At 32.0% G+C, this 22,582-nt stretch overlaps 3 protein-coding genes across 5 annotated transcripts; all 3 read left to right on the plus strand.

The window, feature by feature from the left end:
• Positions 1 to 988: 988 nt before the first annotated feature.
• LOC108452585 (cytochrome b561 and DOMON domain-containing protein At4g12980-like) lies at positions 989 to 4,999 on the plus strand. Its single transcript, XM_017750382.2, has 3 exons — positions 989 to 1,864; positions 4,079 to 4,336; positions 4,466 to 4,999. Exons 1-3 carry the CDS (start codon positions 1,151 to 1,153, stop codon positions 4,820 to 4,822), a joined length of 1,329 nt encoding a protein of 442 aa, XP_017605871.2. The 5' UTR covers positions 989 to 1,150; the 3' UTR covers positions 4,823 to 4,999.
• A 4,315-nt stretch (positions 5,000 to 9,314) lies between these two features.
• On the plus strand, positions 9,315 to 12,205 carry LOC108451946 (uncharacterized). Its single transcript, XM_017749662.2, has 7 exons — positions 9,315 to 9,610; positions 9,694 to 9,760; positions 10,868 to 10,914; positions 11,026 to 11,113; positions 11,277 to 11,410; positions 11,565 to 11,663; positions 11,913 to 12,205. Exons 1-7 carry the CDS (start codon positions 9,389 to 9,391, stop codon positions 11,991 to 11,993), a joined length of 738 nt encoding a protein of 245 aa, XP_017605151.1. The 5' UTR covers positions 9,315 to 9,388; the 3' UTR covers positions 11,994 to 12,205.
• Positions 12,206 to 12,504: 299 nt separating this feature from the next.
• LOC108453730 (1,4-alpha-glucan-branching enzyme 3, chloroplastic/amyloplastic) lies at positions 12,505 to 21,155 on the plus strand. Of its 3 annotated transcripts, none has more exons than XM_017752005.2 (20): positions 12,510 to 12,973; positions 13,461 to 13,597; positions 14,482 to 15,159; positions 15,251 to 15,423; positions 15,514 to 15,603; positions 15,803 to 15,878; positions 16,288 to 16,395; positions 16,695 to 16,785; positions 16,930 to 17,031; positions 17,519 to 17,621; positions 18,002 to 18,139; positions 18,401 to 18,472; positions 18,581 to 18,685; positions 19,002 to 19,079; positions 19,153 to 19,263; positions 19,483 to 19,563; positions 19,663 to 19,767; positions 20,366 to 20,451; positions 20,523 to 20,577; positions 20,813 to 21,155. In XM_017752005.2, exons 1-20 carry the CDS (start codon positions 12,684 to 12,686, stop codon positions 20,843 to 20,845), a joined length of 2,712 nt encoding a protein of 903 aa, XP_017607494.1. In that variant the 5' UTR covers positions 12,510 to 12,683; the 3' UTR covers positions 20,846 to 21,155. The 3 variants fall into 3 exon arrangements, 2 of the variants coding, with proteins under 2 accessions (XP_017607494.1, XP_052884683.1); XM_053028723.1 differs by lacking the exon at positions 12,510 to 12,973 and adding an exon at positions 13,063 to 13,196; XR_001866628.2 differs by lacking the exon at positions 20,813 to 21,155 and having other exon boundaries at positions 12,505 to 12,973; positions 19,718 to 19,767; positions 20,523 to 20,582.
• The last annotated feature ends 1,427 nt before the right edge of the window (positions 21,156 to 22,582 follow it).

A 22,582-nucleotide genomic window follows, 5' to 3' on the forward strand; every position in this document is an offset into this window, starting at 1 on the left:
AAATAACATCTCTACTCATAGCCTTAAGCTTCAGAAGCACCCACAAAGGGTAAAAAGGCTAAAGGCTAAACGCAAGTTCTATTCCCAGTTTCTTTTTTTGCGTGATTAAAGCAAAAGCGTTCGAGATTTCTTAGTTTAAGGGGCAAAGCATATATAAACTAAAGGCAGCCGAAACTTATGGATTCTTGTTGTGGAATTAAACTTGGTTTAACTTTTGGGGATAATTCATCATTCAATTTAGTGTTTAATCAAATTTTTTAACTTATTTTTTTGTAAATCGAGTTTATGAATTTGACAATTGTTTCCACATGGGATCTGAACTTTTTTTTGTCTAAGTTAGTCCCTGTTATTTCCTTAAAAACCCTAAAGTTCAAGTCTTATTGTGAAAATAATTACCAGGTTCAGGTCCCAATACGGGAATAAATACTAAGTTCAGGGACTAATTTGGACAAAGAAAAGTTCAAACTCTAATATTAAATTTGTTGCCAAATTCAAGGTTCAAGTAATAATTTAACCTAAACTTAAACATAATAGTTTAGCTATTATACTAACCACGTATCTTAGGTGTGAAACTAGACATGTTAATTGAGTAGGTAGAGTTGATTTTTGTCGAATCAATCGAGATTGAGTTAATCTAAATTTTAAAAGTTTTGAATCAATTCAATTCGAATCATTTGATCAACTTTGATTTTGAATTGATCGAACGGTGAAAATATATAGTGACATTAGAATCATGTATCTTAAAGGTAGAACTACGAAACTAGATATATCAATTAAATAAATCAAATTGATTTTGATCGAATCGATTTTAATTAGGTCGGTTTAAATTTTAAAAATTTCAAATCATTTTAATTTGATTCATTTAATCGAATCTGATTTTAGATTAAGATTTAGTAACATTAAGATTCTACTATAGCCTATTGAAGCAACCAAAAGGGAGGGATGTTGGGATCTTATGATTGGGGGAGCGGGTTACCTGGCAGAGGCGAATCTTGGTGGCAGCCAAGGCCTCCCAAAATTTTGGACTTATGTTATTTGAGTGCCAAATGGTAGCTTTAACCACTGTTTCAACAAGATATGATGGGATGTCGATGACGTACATAAACATATCTCTCTCACACACTTTTATATATAAAAGGGAAGGGCTATCATGATCAACCCATCCAAAAAAGGAAAAACAAAAATGCAATCCTTTGCTTTGAATACAATTTTCATACTGATCTCTCTATCCTATCTTTCCATTGTTGTTTCTAGTTCCAAACCTTTGAATCCATGCAATGGTGATTTCTTACACACCCAAGCTTACAGACAGATGCAAAACCAAACAAACACCACCCACTGCAAAAAACTCTCATCATTACAAGCTCAATTCGCTTGGAACTACCACAAAACCAGTCACAACCAAACCCAACTCAACATCCTCATAGGCACCAAGTCGATCACTAACATGGGTTGGTTAGCATGGGGCATTAACCCTGACTTACCAAGAATGGTTGGGACTAGAGCTATAATTGCTGTTAAAGTCCCAAACCAAATTACTCCATCGGTGAACACTTATAATATCACCAAAGACATACAACTTGGGTGTAAATTTCAACCTTCGGGGATTGATTTCATGGTTCAAAACATGACGGTTGTTGATGATAAGGATGTTGGGTTTTTTTCTGTGTTTGCTACTTTGGTTCTACCTCAAAGATACAATGTTTCGAGTTTGAACCATGTGTGGCAAGTTGGGTATTGTGTAGATGGACTGGAACCCAAGATGCATGAGACGAGTTTGGGGAATTTAGATAGCAAAGAGGTTTTGGATTTGGAGACTGGGGATTGTCAGAACATTGGACAACATAGGCGACATATGAGAAAGGTAAAATCAAAACTTTAGTCCCTCTCAGTTTTCATATTGATTAAATTTGTCTCTTTCAATTTAATCCCTGATGATTTCGAAAGTGAGTAATTAAGGAAAAATTAATTACATTGTTAATATTTTTTCGTCAATTGTCTATTTTTTATATGATAACAAATTTAGCTTTCAAAGTTTACACGTTTTCTTAATTTTGTCTTAATTTAACAAATTTAGTACATCACATTAACGCATTCTATCAATATTTACACAATATATAAATATTAAGAGCCAAATTTGTTATTACACTAATCAAAATTATGAACAATTGACGAAAAATATTAACACTATAATTAATTATTCTTAATTGCTCGTTTTTCAAAATTAATAGATATTACATTATTCTATATTATTCAAATTTGAGTGTGAAAGGAACATTAATATTTTAAGGAAAAATATACTTGCCTTGGGGATGGGTTTAGTTCATATTACTTTAATTTAAAGAAAATAATGCGTTTTAGCCTATTCAAATTCACGTTCTCTTGCACTGACAATAATATCGATACCAACTGAGTTAAGACTCAATTCTTGATATAGATGTAATTTTTAAATAGTCATCTAATGGTGTTAATGATTTAGATTCAACCATGATTAATAATAATAGGAGGACTAAATTATATTAAATTAAGTACGATAATAAATCTTTAAGTAGAATATAATATTGAGACAAAAACTCAAATTTGATAAATAAAAAATAATTTATAGGTAATGTACTAGAGATGTTAATGGGTCGAGATCAGGTTGGAATATGAATGGTATCAATAACAAATAGTTGTCTAAGTTTGATTTAAAATATGGATTTCGAATTTTATACAGTCTATTTATATTTGCAAATAGTCAATCCAAACTCGCTTAAGTTTGGTTTTTTTTTCAATTATTTAAAAAAATATTTTTTATTTTTATTTTTTCATATATTTTTTCTTTTACTAAATTTAAAATAAACAATTTAACATATTTTTAATATTTATATTTTAGTATATATTACATAATTTATAAAAGGCATAATGATAAATTTAGCTTCTAATATTTATTTATTTAGTCAGTGTAGTCTTTTTTTTTCAAATTATTTTGACTCCCAACCTTCAAAATTTAGTCAAATTGTATTTTTTTTGGAATGGAAATGTTAATTAAATCGTTAAATTATTGATAATAAATCTTTAAGTAGATAATGACAAATTAGATTTTTCCTCCTAATTTTTAGTATTTTTAGTTGGATTTAAATTTGTTGAGAAGGAAAAACTGAAAATCGGAGAAAAAAATCTAATTAGTCATTTTCTTATTGGAAAGAAATAAGAATGACGTAGAATCACAGTTTCACAAAATACTTTATCAGTTGAGACATGTATGGTATTAATATTATTGATATTAATATTACACGTAGTTGTTTAAACTCGATTCAGAATATGGATTTCAATTTTTGCACAAATACCTCCAAATTTGTTTAAGACTATCCATTTTTTAATTATTTTAGAAAAATATATTATTTTTATTTAATATTTAGTAATTTTATTTTTTTACCAACATCATTTTTTTATTAATTTTTAAACATAAACAATTTAACATATTTTTAATATTTATATTGTTTTAGCTCCTAAAGTTTATTTTTTTATCACGTTAATCTCTTTTTTAATTACTTTGACCCGTAAAAAAAAAAAGTAATGTGACTAAAATTTAAAGGCTGAAGACCAAAGTAATAAAAAATAGGGCTAAAGTGACAAAAAAAGTTAACGTTAAGGGTTAAATTTATGATTATACCTATATAAATATAAAAGAAAACAGCCGATTGAGCATTAACTCAGTTGGCATTGATATTGTTGTCAATGCAAGAGGATATGAGTTTGAGTGCGCTGAACCACATTATCCTTTTATTTAAGTGTTAGGAGGCTATGGATAATTCTAAATATTGTGTCAAAAAATAAAGTAAAAGAATACAACATAGTTTAAACTTTAAAAACAGATTGGGTCAGGTTGGAACCTTAAATATTGGAGTTCAAGTTCAACTCATATTTTAAACATATACAATTTTTTTATCCGAACTCATTTTTCGAGTTCAAACCCTATAAATGTTGAGCAATCTTTTACGCTTAAACAAGGAACTCGATCCTTGAACATGTCTCATTTGAATAAACTTTGATCGATTTTAATTCTTTCTTTTTTTTTTTGTTTTTCATTTGATAGATCCATGGGATTTTGAACATCATAGGATGGGGAACATTGATGCCTATTGGAGTGATTGTTGCAAGGTACTTCAAACAATTTCCAATTAAACTTGATCCTTGCTGGTACTACTTTCATTACTGTTGCCAAGTTGTTGGTTACATCCTTGGAACCGCTGGCTGGGGACTTGGACTATTCCTCGGACATGAATCCAAATACTATACCTTCCATTCGCACCGCGTCCTCGGCATTTGCATTTTTGGGTTCACTACCTTGCAAGTAACCCAAGTAACCTTTTTCTTTTTATTTTTCGTCATTTGATTCATTAAATGCAAATAGATCTGTTAATTGGGTAAGTCGAATTGATTTTGAATTAAATCAATATTGATTTTTTTTAAACGGTTGCAGATATTAGCATTTCAATTCAAGCCGACCCAAGAAGACGAGTATCGAAAGCATTGGAATGTTTATCACCATTTCCTTGGGTATGCATTACTTGTAATGATCCCAGTGAATATCTATAAAGGGATTAAATTACTAAAGCCTAATAATATAACTTGGAAATGGACATACAATGGGATCTTAGTGTTGTTAGGAGTGGTGGTTTTGGCTCTTGAGATTGTCACTTGGGCTATATTCTTATACAAAAAATGTTGCAAAAAAACGGTGGAAGAACCAAGTCCAAGAAGGGTTGAAATTGAAGAAGATAATAAGGGGCAAACTAAGGAAGGATCAAGTTCAAGGACAATTGAAGTTCAAGAATGAGCTTTGATTCATGACTTTCACTTATATGCCTTGTCCTATGTAGAATGTTAATACCCGATTTTTACTTGTGAATGAAGTAGTTCTTTGGGGATTCGAAACCAATGTATGGTTTACATGATTGACAAACCTATAATATGTAATTTATAATTTTTTATAATTTTTTATTTTTTAATTAAATTTAGTTATTAACTTTTCAAAAATAATCAAATCGTTTTTGATGAAAATGTTAATTGAAGCAATAATCTTTTAATGATGTTGGCATGATAACCTGTCTGATAATCCATGTATACTTCATGTTGACATGATACTATTTGTCTTATATGTCATACCTGTAACGACTCGATTTCCAGTAGTACCAAAAATTATAGTTTCAAGATCTTGTTTTTGTAAAACGAGTCCATAAATATTAAATAAAGATATTTACAGAATTATTATATAAGTGAATTGAAATTTGGATAATCAATTTAGCGAAATTGTGATTAATTAGGGCTTAGGGACTAAATTATAAAATCTAATCGCTATAGATTTTTATTATAAAACGACTTGAGGACTTAAATTATAATTAACCTAATGTCCAAAATGATAATTAAATCATTTTTCAATAGGTGATAGTTCATTATGATGACACCACTAAATTATGATTAAAGGTTAATTATACTAATTAACTTATGTTTAATTAAATTAATTAAGATTAATTAGTGGTTAATATTAGTATAAAAGATAAATTAAAAGGAAAGTTATCAAATTTTTTTCACTTTTAAACCGTTCAAAGAAAGAAAAAAAAAATAAGGGACTGCCATCTTCGTAAGGGTTTAAGCTTTTAGCTTTAAATTTCAAGTAAATCCTTGGTTATATTTTTTATTTTTATAGATTTTTTTTTATCTTGGAAGCTTGATTAAGCTAACCCAAGGATCAATTTGTAAAATTTTGATGAGATTTCATTGTTGATTTCTTGAAGTTTTAGGTGTTAAATCGATAGAAATTAAGTTTAGTTTAAGAAAAGGACTAAATTGTAAAGTTTGATTGTTAGTTTTGTACATTAGGGACCAAATTGAATAAAATGTAAAATTGATGATAGGAATAAGAACTAGAAGGTTCCTAATGAATAATTGTGAAATCAGATTTCAAACCGGAGTTTTAAGTTGAAAGATATGTTAACCCTGGTTTTAGGGACTGAACTGAAAAAATTGTATGAGTTCGCAATTAATTGTGAATTGGTTGATAATTGATAGTGCTATACGTTTTGTGTCAATCCATAGTTAACTTCGAATATGATTCATCGAGAGGGAAAGGAAAATCCAAAGCTATCAACAAGTAGCTCAAAATTCTGAACAATGTCGAGGCGCACCAAATCTTTCCATCCAATCCAGATTATGCCAAAAAAGCCTCTTGCTTCGATCCGCTGCGAATATTGAAATCCTAATTTTTCAATTATCCCATCTGCTTTATCACCGCTGACTCTTATTTCCATTAGACTAACAATGTTGAGCCTATGGTTTATGTTGTACTCTCTGAAAATATGTGGAAACTTTACGTTTGCGCACATTTGACAATTCCACATAAATATAGTAATTCCAGAATTCATTTATTTAAACAAAGATGGCACTCCTTTTTATTGATGGGCACTGTCTTGCACATCCTTGGTCTACCCCACATTTTTAAGAACTTCTGTTACCAAACCTTACTGCAACTAACTTTGGAGAAGTTCAACAATGTTACTAATTGACTCTGTCTAGGGAGCTTTGGGGGATGTGGCCTTAAAGGGGCTCCATTTCTCTCTTATGGTCTTTTTAAGTCTTTTATTATTATTAATCTCACTAATCTTCCCTTTTCCACTCCTTAAATTGCCAAAGTCTATTCAAAATACCAAGGCCTTTGTATCGCTCGCTACTACCGTCACCGGAGGCCTAGGGCAAACTTCATTGGGCCTCTCCCTTCCAATGAGTCAATGATGTCCTAGTTCTAAAAAACCTGACTTTTCCTTACGAACTAATACTGTTGAAGGCCCATAGTCGACATATTGACCCCCTCTCCGATTCTCAGCTTCAACGAGCCTGACCTTTGTTGGCCCATAATTATTCCATGTCCACTTTTATCTATAGGCCCCTGGATTCCCTTTACCCCATCAGCTGAACGACCCTCACCCTCCTTTTGTTGTTCCAGGCCCAAATGAGATGAGCCTGTTACTATTGTTAAAGACTGAACTACTGGGCTAGCTCTCCTTTGGCCCCTATCAGTCCTCAACCCAGTCCCCTTCCCTTGCACCCTTTCCTCCTCTACTAAGGCTTTCAATGCTTGGAACCTGGAGGCGCGCAATTTTTTCCGTTGTTTCCCTTCGCCATTCTAGGAGGTTGCCTACATTTCCTCTCCACTAGCATCCACGAGCCATAGTTGCTCGTGTTTATCGTCGACTCAACCGGGTTCAAGGCTAAGTTCGTCATATGTTCTTCCTTGCCATTTACACCCCTCCCTTCTGAATCCCCTAGTCTCTTTACCTTATTAGGGCAGAACACTTTCACATGGCCATAACACCCACACGAGAAACAGGCAATGGGTAGATACTCATATTTTACCACTACAAAACCCCATTGACCAGCACTTGAGATATCAATGCCTTCTCCAAGTTCACGTACATCGCCATCCCTGCCAACCGCCCTTGAACCCCGTTATCCTTGTTAAAATCGAGCTTAGCAACTTTTCCTATTGTCCTCCTTATTTCCCCCAAAACCTTCCTTTTGTACATATACCCAGGCAGACTCAGAGCTAAATCCAACTTGATCAACAGAAAATAACTTACAAGTCAATGGAAATTAATCCATTTTTTCCTGTAAAATTACTTACCCTTTTGAAAAGCGTAAATTATTTTTCAGAAAATAGCTCATTTATGAATACTTTTATTTTTATATAAAAATAAACTTGAATCAAGTCTAATATTATTATATTAATAATAAAATTTTAATTTTAAAAATAAATAATATTTGAATATCAAATATTTTATTTTCCAATATTATTAAAATACATATTTAATTATTTATATTTTATAATATGATTAATTATTAATTTAATTAATTATTTTAATAAATTATTTAATCTTAAAATTTTATTTTAAAAATAAATTTTAAATAATATTATTCATATATTGTTGAAAATATTTATATTTATATTAATATTTTAATATTAGATATGTATTACAATTATCAATATATTAATAATAAATGTTTTATAGTGTAAAATATTAATTTTTTAATTATATAAATATGAATATTTGTTTAAATAATGTTTAGTTTTATTTATCAATTCCAACTCTAATCTATTAATATCTACCCTAATATATGTAATATATGTTAATTAAATTAAGTTTTAATTAGATATTATTTATTATTAACTTTATATATTATATTAATTATTATAAAATATTATCTTATCATAAAATAAATTTCGATTGTTAAAAAGTAATGCTACTATAATATTTTGTAACAAATATAGTTTTGTTGTATTTGTTTCACTAAGAACAACTTTTAAAAATAATTTTAAAATTTTTATCAAATAACGGAAAATATTTCACACATAATCATTCAAACACTAGAAAAGATCGGCTTTTCTAGAAAATTAATCTATTTTCAAAAATCATTTTCTAAAAATTGTTTTAGTGAACCAAACTTAGCCTAAATTAAAATTGAAGTTGATTTATCAAATTTGAAATCTTTATAAATTAATTTATTGTTAACTATTAAAATAAAAATATTTGAAGAATATTTTATTTCATTATATTTTATTTTCAAACCACCAAAATCAATATCAAATGGTAAATTTAAATTAAAAAATAAAAATTGGTGGTAAAATTTAATCAAGTTCAAAGTTTAAAGGCAAAATTTAATCATATAAAAGTTAAGTGGTAAATTTACTAGTGTTCTTAAAGTATAGTGGCAAATATCAATTAAATAGGGTAAATTACACCTAAGGTTATTATACTATTAGTAAATTTACGTTTTAGTCACTCAATTTTAAAAGTTACAAAATAGATGTTAAATCATTCAAAAGTTTTTATTTAAGTCATTGTTAAGATTTTTTTTAAGCCCGACTAGTGAGCTCTAAGCTACAATTCGACAATTGGTACAATACCCATCGACGAGTAGAATATATCTTAGATATAATTTGATATGAGGACAATATTGGAGATCCAATAAAAAATCTATTTAGATTTTGGTTCGCGGATTCATGACGTTCCAATCAAATGTTGTGAACAGAAAAAGCTATACAACAACAATTTTAACAGTCCAACTACTTACATAAAAATTTTGAAATAATTCAATGACTATTTTATAACGTTTTAAAATTGAATGACCAAAACGTAAACTTTTGAATAATTTAATAAAATTTACCAATCAAAATAAAGTAAAATAATTAATAAAATTCATATCTTCTTTTTTGATGGACCAAACATTAAGCTTCCATTTCTAAATTTCCTCGTCCATATAAAAACCAATAAAATAATAATATATATATATATTATTTTTCTCGATTTGGGCCTATAAACCACTTAAAAGATAGTAACAAAATCCAAAAATGGCGGCTCCGGCAGTGGAGGGAGTAGCCGTGACGGCCCTCCGATCGGTCCTATTCCGAGTCCGACAGGCAGCTGAACGGGCGGGTACTCAACCAGAACGGGTCCGGGTCGTGGCCGTTTCGAAGACTAAGCCCGTGTCACTCATCCGCCAAATTTATGACGCCGGTCACCGCTGTTTCGGCGAAAATTATGTCCAAGAATTTGTTCAAAAAGCCCCTCAGGTATTTTTATGGGAAAATATAAATCCAATTTTGAAAAAATTTCCTTCCTAGTTTTCTATTTTTATTATTAATTATTTTGGCAGCTGCCTGAGGATATTGAGTGGCATTTTATTGGACATTTACAGAGCAACAAAGTTAAAACCCTTCTCGGTATGGTAAAATTTCCCAAATTTTTTTCTCTTATTGAGATTAAATTTAATTATTTTTGCAAGCATTTTTTTACGATTTAATTTAAAGTTGTTCTTTAATTTATAACATAAAATTGCGAAATTGAAATTTGTATCTACAAATTTTGAAAGTAAATTCAATCTTTATGTAATTTGTTTATTTAGTTTAAATGGTTAAATTTTTATTGATTTTATTATATGAAGAAAAGACAGAAACAATCTCATAAAATATAATTTAATTTGTATATGATTAGGTATTTTAGTAATTTCATATATGAGTTGATATCGACTGACTCATGACATCAACTCGGTAAAACACTTATTTTATGTTTAGGATTTATTTATAATTTTTTTACTGATAATTCCTTGTCTGCTTTGGTTTTAGCTGTAAAAATAGCATAAGATTGCCATTTTCATTTATGTTTAGCATTGGAAAGGTGTTTTAATGCACTGTTTTTTTTTTTTTTTTTTTTACTTGAATCAAATAGAAGTAACATATAACCATCGGAGTTAGGTGAGAGTTAGGTGAGATGGTGAGGGTCTCTCCTACCTTAACTAGTAGTGGAGAGTTCAATTCTTGCCTTGGGTATGGAGCAGCATCTATCCCCTTAATGGGCCTACAGAATGCGGAGGATTAATTACCAAGCTCGCTCCAGTTGATACTTTGAGAAATCAAAAAATAATAATAATAAAAGTAACATGTTAAAATTTAATAAATTTTAATTAAACAATCCTTAAATGCTGCCTATAGGCATTTTCATGAAGTTCTTATTAGCTATGCTATTCAGACTCACATGTGAGTGTTGGATGCTGATATGTACCCGGCACAGGTATATTCAACTTTAAGTTAGTTTCTCCACAGGGACGAAGCCAAAAAATTGCTTTAGGAGGGGTAGAGATGAATCATAAATTATTGCTAGGCCAAAGTGTAATTTTACCATTATACTAGCATATAATTTCATAAAATTTTAAGGGATTAAATGACAAATCTACCATTTTGGGCACTGCCTGCCCCCCTTTGTCTTTGCCCCTGTAGCTTACCAATATAATAGTTTCTTTCTCTTTAAGTTTGTTGTTTCTCTAAATGCAGGTGGAGTGCCAAATCTAGCCTTTTTTGAGGGTGTTGATAATGAGAAGGTGAAGACTTAGCCCTATCTTTGTTCTTTATTTTTTGTGTATGTAAGGGAAAGTTATGTATTCGGTTTTCGTCCGGGCCGAGTTTTGAGCAATCATACATCTTGTGTTTAGATCGCAAACCATCTTGACCGTGCAGTTTCGAGCCTTGGGAGAAACCCTTTGAAAATTTTTGTACAAGTAAATACAAGTGGAGAACCATGTGAGTCCCTCTAGTTTTAAGATTCGAATATTCAGTTCGATTTTGTTTGACCTTTGTAGGAATATCATTTAGCGTTATGTATTCAAATCATATGTTTTCCATATGTAAACCTAGTCTAAAAGCCGATAGGACCAATCAATTGATTGCCTTGATGTCGTTTCAGCAAAATCTGGGATAGATCCATCAGGTTGTGTTCGGCTTGCAGAACATGTTAAATCGCATTGTCCGCATTTGGAGTTTTCTGGTTTAATGACGATAGGGATGCCAGACTACACATCAACACCGGAGAACTTCAGGGTAATGAATTAGTCCCTATATCTTTGTTTTCTTGATGTTGTTCATTATTTTGGCACTCCTGAACCTGAATTAGGCTTTCTTCTATTCCTTCCTTTCATATATTCCATCATTGGATAACATGCTTTGGCGTTGTTTTGTATCTTGTGATGAATAGACACTATCAAAGTGTAGAGTTGAGGTTTGTAAGGCACTCGGAATGACAGAAGATCAATGCGAGCTATCGATGGGCATGTCCGGTGACTTTGAACAAGCGGTAAGGAATACCTCTAAGAAAAGTAGAAGTCGGTTTGGTTCGAGTCGAGTCGGGTCAGGGGGGTATGGGGGCAGATACAAGTCTTCTAAAAATTTCATCATGACTCAGATCGATTGAAAACTCTTTAGAAAAAGCTAGAATGTGGATACCATCTGTTCTGTTGTCGTTGATACATACATTTCGTGTTTGATTAAACATCTCTATGCTGATTGCAGCATTGGTGAATGTCACTCACTGGTCTTTTTGCAGATTGAAATGGGGAGTACAAATGTGAGGATTGGGTCCACCATTTTTGGACCAAGGGACTATTCAAAGAAGCAGCCAAATTGATGGCTAAAGAATTTGTTGAATATATATTTATATCCAATTCCATTCTATCATTTATTGACAAAAATTACCACATCCATGTAACTTTTTACTTATATGAAGTGTATTGTATAGCCTTTGTAGTTATTGGCTCACTTATGATGGGACTCACTTCAATCACACTTATGCCAATGAGAAAATTATAAACAAAGTTATCAAGTTTTTATTCTTTTTAATGATTTCTTCTGTACATTTGTTTTCAGGGTCTAAAGTTCAAATATACCCTTTTCAAATTTAATTTTTATATTTTTATTATTATGAATTTAGTTTATCTACTTTTTGGATTTTAAAATTTAGATGTAATTGTTAATATTGTTAATTATTTTTGTTAAATTTGAGGTCTAATTGTTAACAATGTCGTAGTAATAAATTTAAATTTAACAAAATAATTTTAATATCGTAAAAATATAAGAATTAAATTTTAAATTTACAAACAACAGGAAAAAAAGCAGGGATCAATTTAAATATTAAAGTAAAATTAAGGTACCACATTGAAAAGCCCTTATTTTTAAAGAGAGGGGGAGAATTTCTTTGCCTGAGTCAACTCAAAAACCTCTGATTTAACTCGGTACCCGACTTCTCTTATCTTAAACCTCACTAAAACACTCTCTCGACTCTCTAGCTTTGTCTCAAAACCCAAAAATTTTCTCAGAAATGGCTTCACTTTCTCTCCAACCCAAATTTTCTCTACATCCAAACAACTCAATTCTCCATTTCCACCCCCAAAACAAACCTCAAATAATCTTCTTCACCAGAAAAGTAAAAATAAAAACAAAAACAAAATGCTCTTCTATAGACCCCCAACAACAACAACAAAAGCAACGAGAAAGTTTCACCAGGAAAAAGAAAAGTGTGACTGAAACTGAGAAAGGAGTTGACCCAGTTGGGTTTTTGACGAAATTAGGAATTACCCATAAGGCCTTTGCTCAATTTCTTCGTGAAAGGTATGGTTTTTTTAGTGTTTGGTTAGCAAGAAAGTGAAGGAAAAAAGAGCATGGTTTTATTAGCTGAAAAGAATTTATAAGGAAAAAACTTGGAATGCTTGAGGTGTATGTTTACGATCATTAATCTTAGGGATAAATATCAAATAACTTCGGTCTAATCTGTAATTTGGTACATGAAACTTGAATTGTGTTCGTATATATATCATGAAACTTGAATTATTTGGTAAGTAATATATCAAGGCAAAGTGGATGCTAATCCGATAATATTGTTAGTGATTTATGAAGCAAAGTTCATTAATGATAATGCATATTGGATCGAAGTTCATGAATAATTTTGCTATTTATCCCTTATTTTTGTTGTTAAAGAGATCTAAGTCCCTTTATTTTCCATTCTTTAAGTATTGGATTGTTGTTTATTTTTACTGTCTATTTAGATTATATAGTTTTTGCATTTTATTGTTATTATCTTTTTAAATATGTTTTGTAGGTATAAATCATTGAAGGATCTTAAAGCTGAAATCTTTACACGCCACCTCAATCTTCAAGAGATGGCTTCTGGATTTGAGATATTGGGCACGCATCGACACAAGGAGCATCGAGTGGACTATATGGACTGGGCACCAGGTTTGGCCATAGCTTATATTCTTATCAAATTCGAACCCAGATTTTACCTCTGAATCGAATTCTTTGTACCATGATTTTACATTAGTTTTTTTCATATGAGCTTTTCAATACCTTTAGATTAGTTTTGACCATTCAGTTTATATCAGTCTTTATCATATTAGCTTTTTATTATGTTTAGCTCTTGTTTAATTTTGGTCGAAAGTTCAGTTTACTTGATTAAGTATGTTACTGGATGGGATTCTTTGTATAACTCCCATCATATGAGCTTTTCAAGTAAAAGTACCATGGTGGACCCTTTAGTAGGAGTTGGATTGCATTTTGCACCCTCTACTCAGAAAATGGGCAAATTAGCCCCTATACCTTAGAGCAAACTGGTCCTTTTGTTAAATTTTACATTGTTTTTGCTGTTAAAAACTGGTCCTTGTACATCAACATGAGGTACACACGGCACGTCACATGTCACTGTTTATTATTCCGTCAGCCATGTTAGTTTTTAATAGTATAAATGGATGATATTTTTAACAAAAAAGACCAATTTGCCATTTGATCTAACTTATAGGGACTATTTTGCTCATTTTTTAAATAAAAGGGGCAAAGTACAATATAACTCCCTAGTACAAGGGCCTCTGTGGTACTTTTACTAAGCTTTTCGATATGTTTACATTAGTTTTGATCATATGAGCTTTTCCATATGTTTAGATCTTATCAATAGTTGGTCACAATTCAGTTTACTTGATTATGTATTTACCTGATGGGACTTTTCATAGCTAGTTTCTCAACATGTATGTACTTGAGAATGTCGGTAAATAAACCTACTCATTTTTATGTTCAAGCCAATTCTTGTATTCTTTGTCATTGGTAAAAACTGAGTGTGTTATAAACAGGTGCTCGGTATTGTGCACTAGTTGGTGACTTCAACGGTTGGTCACCTACAACGAATGCCGCAAGAGAGGGTCTTTATGGCCATGATGATTATGGATACTGGTTTATAATTCTTGAAGATAAATTGAGGGAAGGAGAAGAACCGGATGAACTGTATTTTCAGCAATATAACTATGTTGATGATTATGATAAAGGAGATAGTGGTGTTACCATTGATGAGGTTTTTCAGAGAGCAAATGATGAGTACTGGGAACCTGGTGAAGACCGCTTTATTAAAAACCGTTTTGAATTGCCAGCTAAGTTATATGAGCGACTATTTGGGCCTAATGGACCTCAAACCATAGAGGAGTTAGGAGAAATACCAGATGCAGAAACCAGATATAAGGCACATAAGGAACTGCATAAAGATGATCCACCAAGTAATTTACCTCCGTTTGATGTGATTGATAATGGAAAAGAGTATGATATTTTCAATGTCGTGGTTGATCCTGCTTGGCAAGAGAAGTTCCGAAATAAGAAGCCTCCCCTGGCATACTGGACCGAGACTCGCAAAGGAAGAAAGGCATGGTTGAAAAAGTACTCTCCAGCTATTCCTCATGGAAGCAAGTACAAGGTGTATTTCAATACTCCTGATGGACCCTTAGAACGAGTTCCAGCTTGGGCTACTTTCATTCAACCAGGTAAGTACTCTCAGATCGATAAAATTGACCAGAAAAGCAACATTCCAACAGTTCCAAATGAGTTTTTATGCACTTTGTTTACTATGTTCAGATGCAGAGGGGAAGCAAGCTTATGCAATTCACTGGGAACCGCCACCTGAATACACATACAAGTGGAAACATTCAGCAATAAAACCCCCAAAGTCATTGCGCATTTACGAGTGTCATGTTGGAATTAGTGGATCAGAGCCCAAAATATCTTCTTTCAATGATTTTACAGAGAAGGTGCCTCTCCAATTGTTGAATTCTTCATATGTATGTGTTGTGATTTGGTTGTTGTTTTCCTCTCGTTCACACTATGCTTTTCAATTGCAGGTTCTTCCTCATGTAAAGAGAGCTGGATATAATGCAATCCAGTTGATTGGGATCGTTGAACATAAAGATTATTTCACTGTTGGTTATAGAGTGAGTTGAACATTCTTCCCCTTTCCTTTCTTCTCTAAGATTTAACATTTTTATCAATTTGAGTTCCCAAGTTGCTGACTTTGATCTCCACTTCTTTGTTTCAGAACTCCGAATTATGGACTGAGAATCTTCTTGTTTCATGCTTCTCATCTTTATTTTATAGTTATATATGATGTCTAACATTTTTATGGTGATGCAGGTCACTAACTTTTTCGCAGTCAGCAGCCGATATGGCACACCGGAGGACTTCAAGCGTTTGGTCGATGAAGCACATGGTCACTATTTTCTTCAATTCTCTCGTTTCTACATCAATCTTAAAGTTTTAGTTGTATTTGCAAGTGATGAACTAACTGCATCTAAAGCTGCTTTTATCTACTAAAAGTAACTCGTATGACTATAATCATAAAAAGTGAATCAATGACTGACAGGAATTTAGATGATGTGGGATATAAGCTTTAGTGTTAAAGATCCCGAATGTCATAAGTTAAACCGGTAGAATTGAATTGACATAAGGTAGTCTGAAGAGAAATACAAGTTATGCTTATAATAGAAATACTCATAAGATAGGTATTTGTCATAGCTCCTTATATGTTATATTAGGAATGAATACTGCTCCTCTCAGCATATAGTAATCTTTTTTCTGGTTAATAAATGTAATACCTTGCCTTTTCAAACCTTTTTCAGGGCTTGGATTGCTGGTCTTTTTAGACATAGTTCATTCCTACTCTGCTGCAGATGAGATGGTCGGACTATCACGTTTCGATGGATCAAATGATTGTTACTTTCATACCGGTAAACATTTTTCATTTTCATTTTCAATAATCAAGCTGTGTTTGGTATTCGGTTCTTGATCTCGTTTACGTAATAAACTCGCATTTAGTATGATGCCTTCTCAGACATCTTGGGATTTTTGTTTGTGATGTTGATATGAGACATAATATTCATGATCTTCGTAGTTCTTTTCTGGCTTTTTCTGTAGGAATTTATATGAATGAAATAGATTGGCATATAACTGCAGTATGGATAGAATATCGCCTTTTATTTGGTGTATGACAGTTCCTTTCATTATTTCCAACCATCTGCACTTCTAGGTAAACGAGGACATCACAAGTACTGGGGCACCCGAATGTTTAAATACGGTGATCTTGATGTACTGCATTTTCTCCTTTCAAATTTGAATTGGTAAATGTCGTGAATGTTTTTTTTTTCTTCTTTTGTTTTTGGCTTTTTGGTTTCGTGAATTGTAAGTTGATCTTTCGGGAAGTAACTTATGTTCCTTTTTGGGAAGGCCATATTAGCATTGACGATGAGATAATCCTTGAGCAGGTGGATTTCCGAGTATAAGATTGATGGTTTCCATTTCCATTCGCTAGCCTCAATGCTGTATACACACAACGGCTTTGCTTCATTTACCGGTGACTTGGAAGAGTAAGATATCAATATCTTTCTTTTGTAGCAACCTCCTTCCTGAGTTAAAAGTAGTTGGTTGCATGTAGACTGTCCGATATCCGGGAAGGTTTAGGCAAAAAAAATTAGGCTTGAAAATGGGTATGGGTTAAAGTTTAAGCCCATTTAAAATGTGCTGGACTTGGGCTCCAACTTTCACGGCCCAACCTAACCCATTTATCACTTTAATAATATCTTAATTTTCTTTTTATATATTATGTAATTTATATCATATGGAAAGTAAAAATATAATAGTATATTTGTAAATATTAAAAGATATGTTGTGTATGTTTATTGACGTTCAATCAACATCATATTATTCATTCTGGAAAATTACCATATACACCTAAACCAAAGAAATTTTATGTAAAACTTGGGTGAAGTTTAAGTCCACTATTTAATCCATTGTTCTGTAATCTTTCCCGTGCTCTAGAAGGAATTATTTGATTATTTATGTGCTTTATTGCAGGTACTGTAATCAATATGTTGACAATGATGCTGTAAAATACCTCATTTTGGCAAATGAGATACTTCATGCTCTTCATCCTAATATAATAACCATTGCTGAAGATGTAAGCATCGTGATTTTTCGGCTGTCCTTTTCCAGAGAAGCCAAATTGTTTCACTGTTTTTTCTCTAAACTATCTTTGGAAACCAAAATTTTCGTCTAGAATGAACTAGCTACGAAACTGTTCTGTTAGCTAAACCATGTTTGGCATGGTTGATTGTTCATAATGTATGGTCTTAATATTTATCTCCGGTACCTTTATTCTCTACATGTTTGGATATGGTATTGCTTCAATCAACTCGGGTCTTTCTTATTTTCAACACCAGGCTGTTCTAGACTTTCATTAAGTGAAACTTTGTTTATTCTCGAGAACATTTTCATATCGAGCTTTATTTATTTCATTTGTGGACTTAAAAATTAATTCCCATCTCCTTTAATGCTCAGGCGACGTTTTACCCTGGATTATGTGAACCGACGTCTCAAGGTGGTCTTGGATTCGATTATCATGTCAATCTCTCTGCATCGGAAATGTGGTTGTCTTTGCTCAAGAACACTCCTGACCATGAGTGGAGCATGAGCAAGGTTGTGTTTGTTGTCTTATATGATTAGTATAGATTCTCAGCATCATGTTGTTATCGCCTATGTTACTCCAAATCTTAATTTTTCTTGAAATACTCATCTCCAACACCCGCGTTTGATATATATTTGGATAAAGTTTAACATACTCATGTATGACACTAACACCCAAGTTCAAGTAACGTGAGGCAGCGGGGGTTCATTCTTTCCAAGTATATATTTTTCTTTCTATTATCGGCAGTAACTCTATGTCCCTTTTTGCAACAGATCACGAGCACATTGCTAGGCAACAAAAATTATGCAGATAAAATGCTTGTCTATGCCGAAAATCACAACCAAGTACCCGTCTTTTCTTATACATCAAAAGCTTTATTTGAATGGATTAAGTTCTTGAGCTATAAATATGTTAGAATGATGCTAACAAGCCATTAATATCTTGTATGTCAGTCGATATCCGGAGGGCAGTCATTGGCAGAGATTTTACTGAGTCAAGGAAATGACAAAGCTCCTCAATCAAATGAATTATTGCTAAGAGGATCTTCGTTACTCAAGGTATTCGATATTTCCACTTGCTTTTTTACTCTTTGCTACATATTTGGGTCATCTTTGTTGATCTTTCGTATTCATTTTCTTTTTGACAGTCTATAGAACTAGCCCTTTTTGTCTCCATAATATAAGACGTACCGGTTAAATCATCAAGCATTATTTTAGAACGATTTTTTATAATGAGTATATCTCTGCCAAACATATACCTCTATGTGACACTCACTCTGAAGTCCAAATAACTTAACTTTAACATAGTACGAGTAACTTCAGTGATTTTATCTGGTATGTTGATTCCTAATCGGTTTTGTTTCCATTAAACTAGATGATCAAACTGATTACATTCACGATCGGTGGCCGTGGGTATCTGAACTTCATGGGGAATGAGTTCGGGCATCCAAAAGTGAGGATGATTTTCCTTCTACTTTTCCTAGAAGACTTTGTTTCTTGTGATTAACGGTCTTTCGATTTTCCAGAGGGTTGAGTTCCCAATGCCGAGCAACAACTTCTCATTTTTGCTGGCTAACCGATGCTGGGATCTTCTAGAAAAGGAAGGAGTATATCAGGATTTATTTCGGTTTGATAAGGTAACAGAACCCAATTACTGTAGGGTAGAGCCCTTTTTATTGACACGTGCGTGTTCTAAGCTCAGGTTTCTTTACGCTTCTTGCAACTTAAGAATCGGAAAATGTGCTAGAACTACTAATGTGTATCCATTAATTCGATTACGTTTTCCCTTTGGCTGCAAATTTCAAGCAAAATAGGCATTGTTCACGAAATCATACTTTTTTCTTTGCAACTTTTAGGACATGATGAAATTGGACAAAAACGAAAAGGTACTTTCGAGAGGATTGCCGAACATCCACCATGTGAAAGACACTAATATGGTATAATGCCTTCGATCCCTCTCCCGTATTCAGCTCAGCTATTTGACAGATTAATACGATATAATTTTCTTATTAATTTAATTACTCGTATATACACAGGTAATATCCTACTTAAGAGGTCCTCTTCTTTTCGTTTTCAATTTTCACCCCACAGATTCTTATGAAAGATACTGCATCGGTGTGGACGAAGCCGGCGAGTATCAGGTAAAGAATAAGTTTTCTTGGGGGTTAATATACTATTTGATACCTAAATTTGACTTTAATGTTTAATTTGATACCTGAGTTCGGCTTCAATGTTGACTTTGTAACCTGAATGCTTTCAATTTGGTACCTTTGGTACTTACAATTTCTTCTTGGTCTCAATTAAGTACCTATATATATTTTTACTAAAGCACACGTATCAAACATTTATTGGGCCACGTGATGCTATTTGGTCTGGATACCAAATTGAACCTTGAAATCAAACTCAGGTACCAAATTGGAGCAAAAAGAAAAACTCAAGTTCGAAATTAAACTTTGAAGCCAAACTCAAGTATCAAATGATACATTAACCCTTTTCTTGGGTTATGAAATTTCTTCTTCATGAATAGACAATAGTTTCTCTTCACAACTAGGCATGACCACAGATACACAAAGAGGGAAATCTAAACTAATGGACATAACTTCTTTTGTGTTTGCGGTCGTGTAAGTTCAGTGTTTGTTTGTTTCGAGGAATTCTCGAGCTCATGCAGCATGAATAGTTTACGGTCTAGTAACCATCCTATGCATTTCAAAATGGAGCTCAAATATCGTACGGTGACAGGTCATACTGAACACCGATGAAAGAAGATATGGAGGTCAGGGGATTGTAAAAGAGGAACAGTATCTTCAACGAACCATTAGCAAAAGGTAGTTATCGACTTCCCTGATATAATCTTACTGTATTTTATAGTAACAATCTATCATCTGAATTTTCGCAGGGTTGATGGTCTACGAAACTGCATCAAGGTTTCACTGCCGAGTAGGACTGCACAGGTCGGTAAAACTCGGATGAAATTATGGTGTTGTTTCTCATTTTTATGAGTTCAATTCAATCTAAACCTTTCCGACTTTATGTATTTGCTGCTGTTAACCTTGGTGCAAGCAAAGATTTGGACTCATTTGAACAGAAATCTTCATTGAACCAAATGTTGTTCTACCAAATCCAGTATGTCAGTCAAGTTCTGGGGATTTTTCTTTTTTATCTTAATCGGCATTCCGGTTTTTGCAGGTGTACAAGTTAAGCCGGATTTTGAGAATATGAAGATGGTTTTTACTCTCGAAAGAAGTTCGATCTTGATCCGACGAACATACCATGAGTAATATAGTTTATAATCGTGAAGGGTTTGTTAGGGGTTAGTGTAGAATTTCAGCATATATATATATATATAGAAGAAGAATCTACTTACACCGATGTAAAACTATAATTTTATACCATTTCGTATATTTTTGTGCGTTTAATATTTTAACTATTCAACTGTTAAATGTGTCAATATGATTGTACATGTAAATTTTCAAACCGATCTAATGTCTATCATATCAATATAAAAAGTATAAATATTAATATTTATTGAGCGGGTGAAAGTTTTAGCTAAATAAATAGTTAGAGAATTTTAATTTATATCAATTTATCATGCATGATCTAATTAATATAAATATTTTATTTAATTATATTTTGTCCCTCTATTAAAAAAATGAAAAAATTAATTCATGTACATAGAGTTGAAGGAGCAAAGCGGTTTTTTCTATTAAAATATTCATCTATTTGTGTAGTTGTTGAAACTGGTGTGGTTGACAAAATAATAAGTAATTGATATGTGCCTTGCCATGTGTACTTTATGGTAACCTACAGGGATTATTTTTTACAAGAAAAAGGGATGAATTTTCTTACAGAATAACTCGTTTACACTTTGATCTAATAAATAGGTACTAATTTGGTCATTTTGTGAGTAGAAAAAGTATAAATTTTCAAACCGATCTAATGTCTATCATATCAATATAAAAAGTATAAATATTAATATTTATTGAGCGGGTGAAAGTTTTAGCTAAATAAATAGTTAGAGAATTTTAATTTATATCAATTTATCATGCATGATCTAATTAATATAAATATTTTATTTAATTATATTTTGTCCCTCTATTAAAAAATGAAAAATTAATTCATGTACATAGAGTTGAAGGAGCAAAGCGGTTTTTCTATTAAAATATTCATCTATTTGTGTAGTTGTTGAAACTGGTGTGGTTGACAAAATAATAAGTAATTGATATGTGCCTTGCCATGTGTACTTTATGGTAACCTACAGGGATTATTTTTTACAAGAAAAAGGGATGAATTTTCTTACAGAATAACTCGTTTACACTTTGATCTAATAAATAGGTACTAATTTGGTCATTTTGTGAGTAGAAAAAGTAAAATACAATCTGATTTTTAATACAAAAATCTTCATATTACTTTCATCGTCAGTTGAGGTGCTCATGGGTCGGATCGTATTTGAGTTAGACCTAAGCATGATATTAACATACTTTATACTTGTCTAAGCCCAGTTCGGCCCGAAATATGGGCTTAAAATTTTGGCTAAACCCACTCATATTTATAAAAGACTTAACTCAAATTCATTTTAGGTTCGCCCATATTATTTTTATTATTATATATAGTATATTATTTTAATATTAATAAATTTATACAATTCTTATTTATTAAAATTTTTATATAGTCATCTTAACATTATTTTAATATTTTATATTATAGTACGATATATTTAGTATGAGTTTTTTTTAATGTGTTCTAAATATCATAATATAAAGTACTATAAACTTAAAAATGGATCGAGTTGGGTTGGGCTTAGACCTTGAATGTCAAAGCGTAATCCTGACCCATATATTCAAATGGGTCTAATTTTTTATCTAAGCCCATTTTTTGGGTCTAATATTTTTATCCAAATCATCCTAAATTTCGGGTGAACCTTCAGGTAGGGGTGTGCAAATTTCGGGTAAAACCGAA

Source organism: Gossypium arboreum, chromosome 5 (genome assembly GCF_025698485.1).
Source record: "Gossypium arboreum isolate Shixiya-1 chromosome 5, ASM2569848v2, whole genome shotgun sequence".
NCBI lineage: Eukaryota > Viridiplantae > Streptophyta > Magnoliopsida > Malvales > Malvaceae > Gossypium > Gossypium arboreum.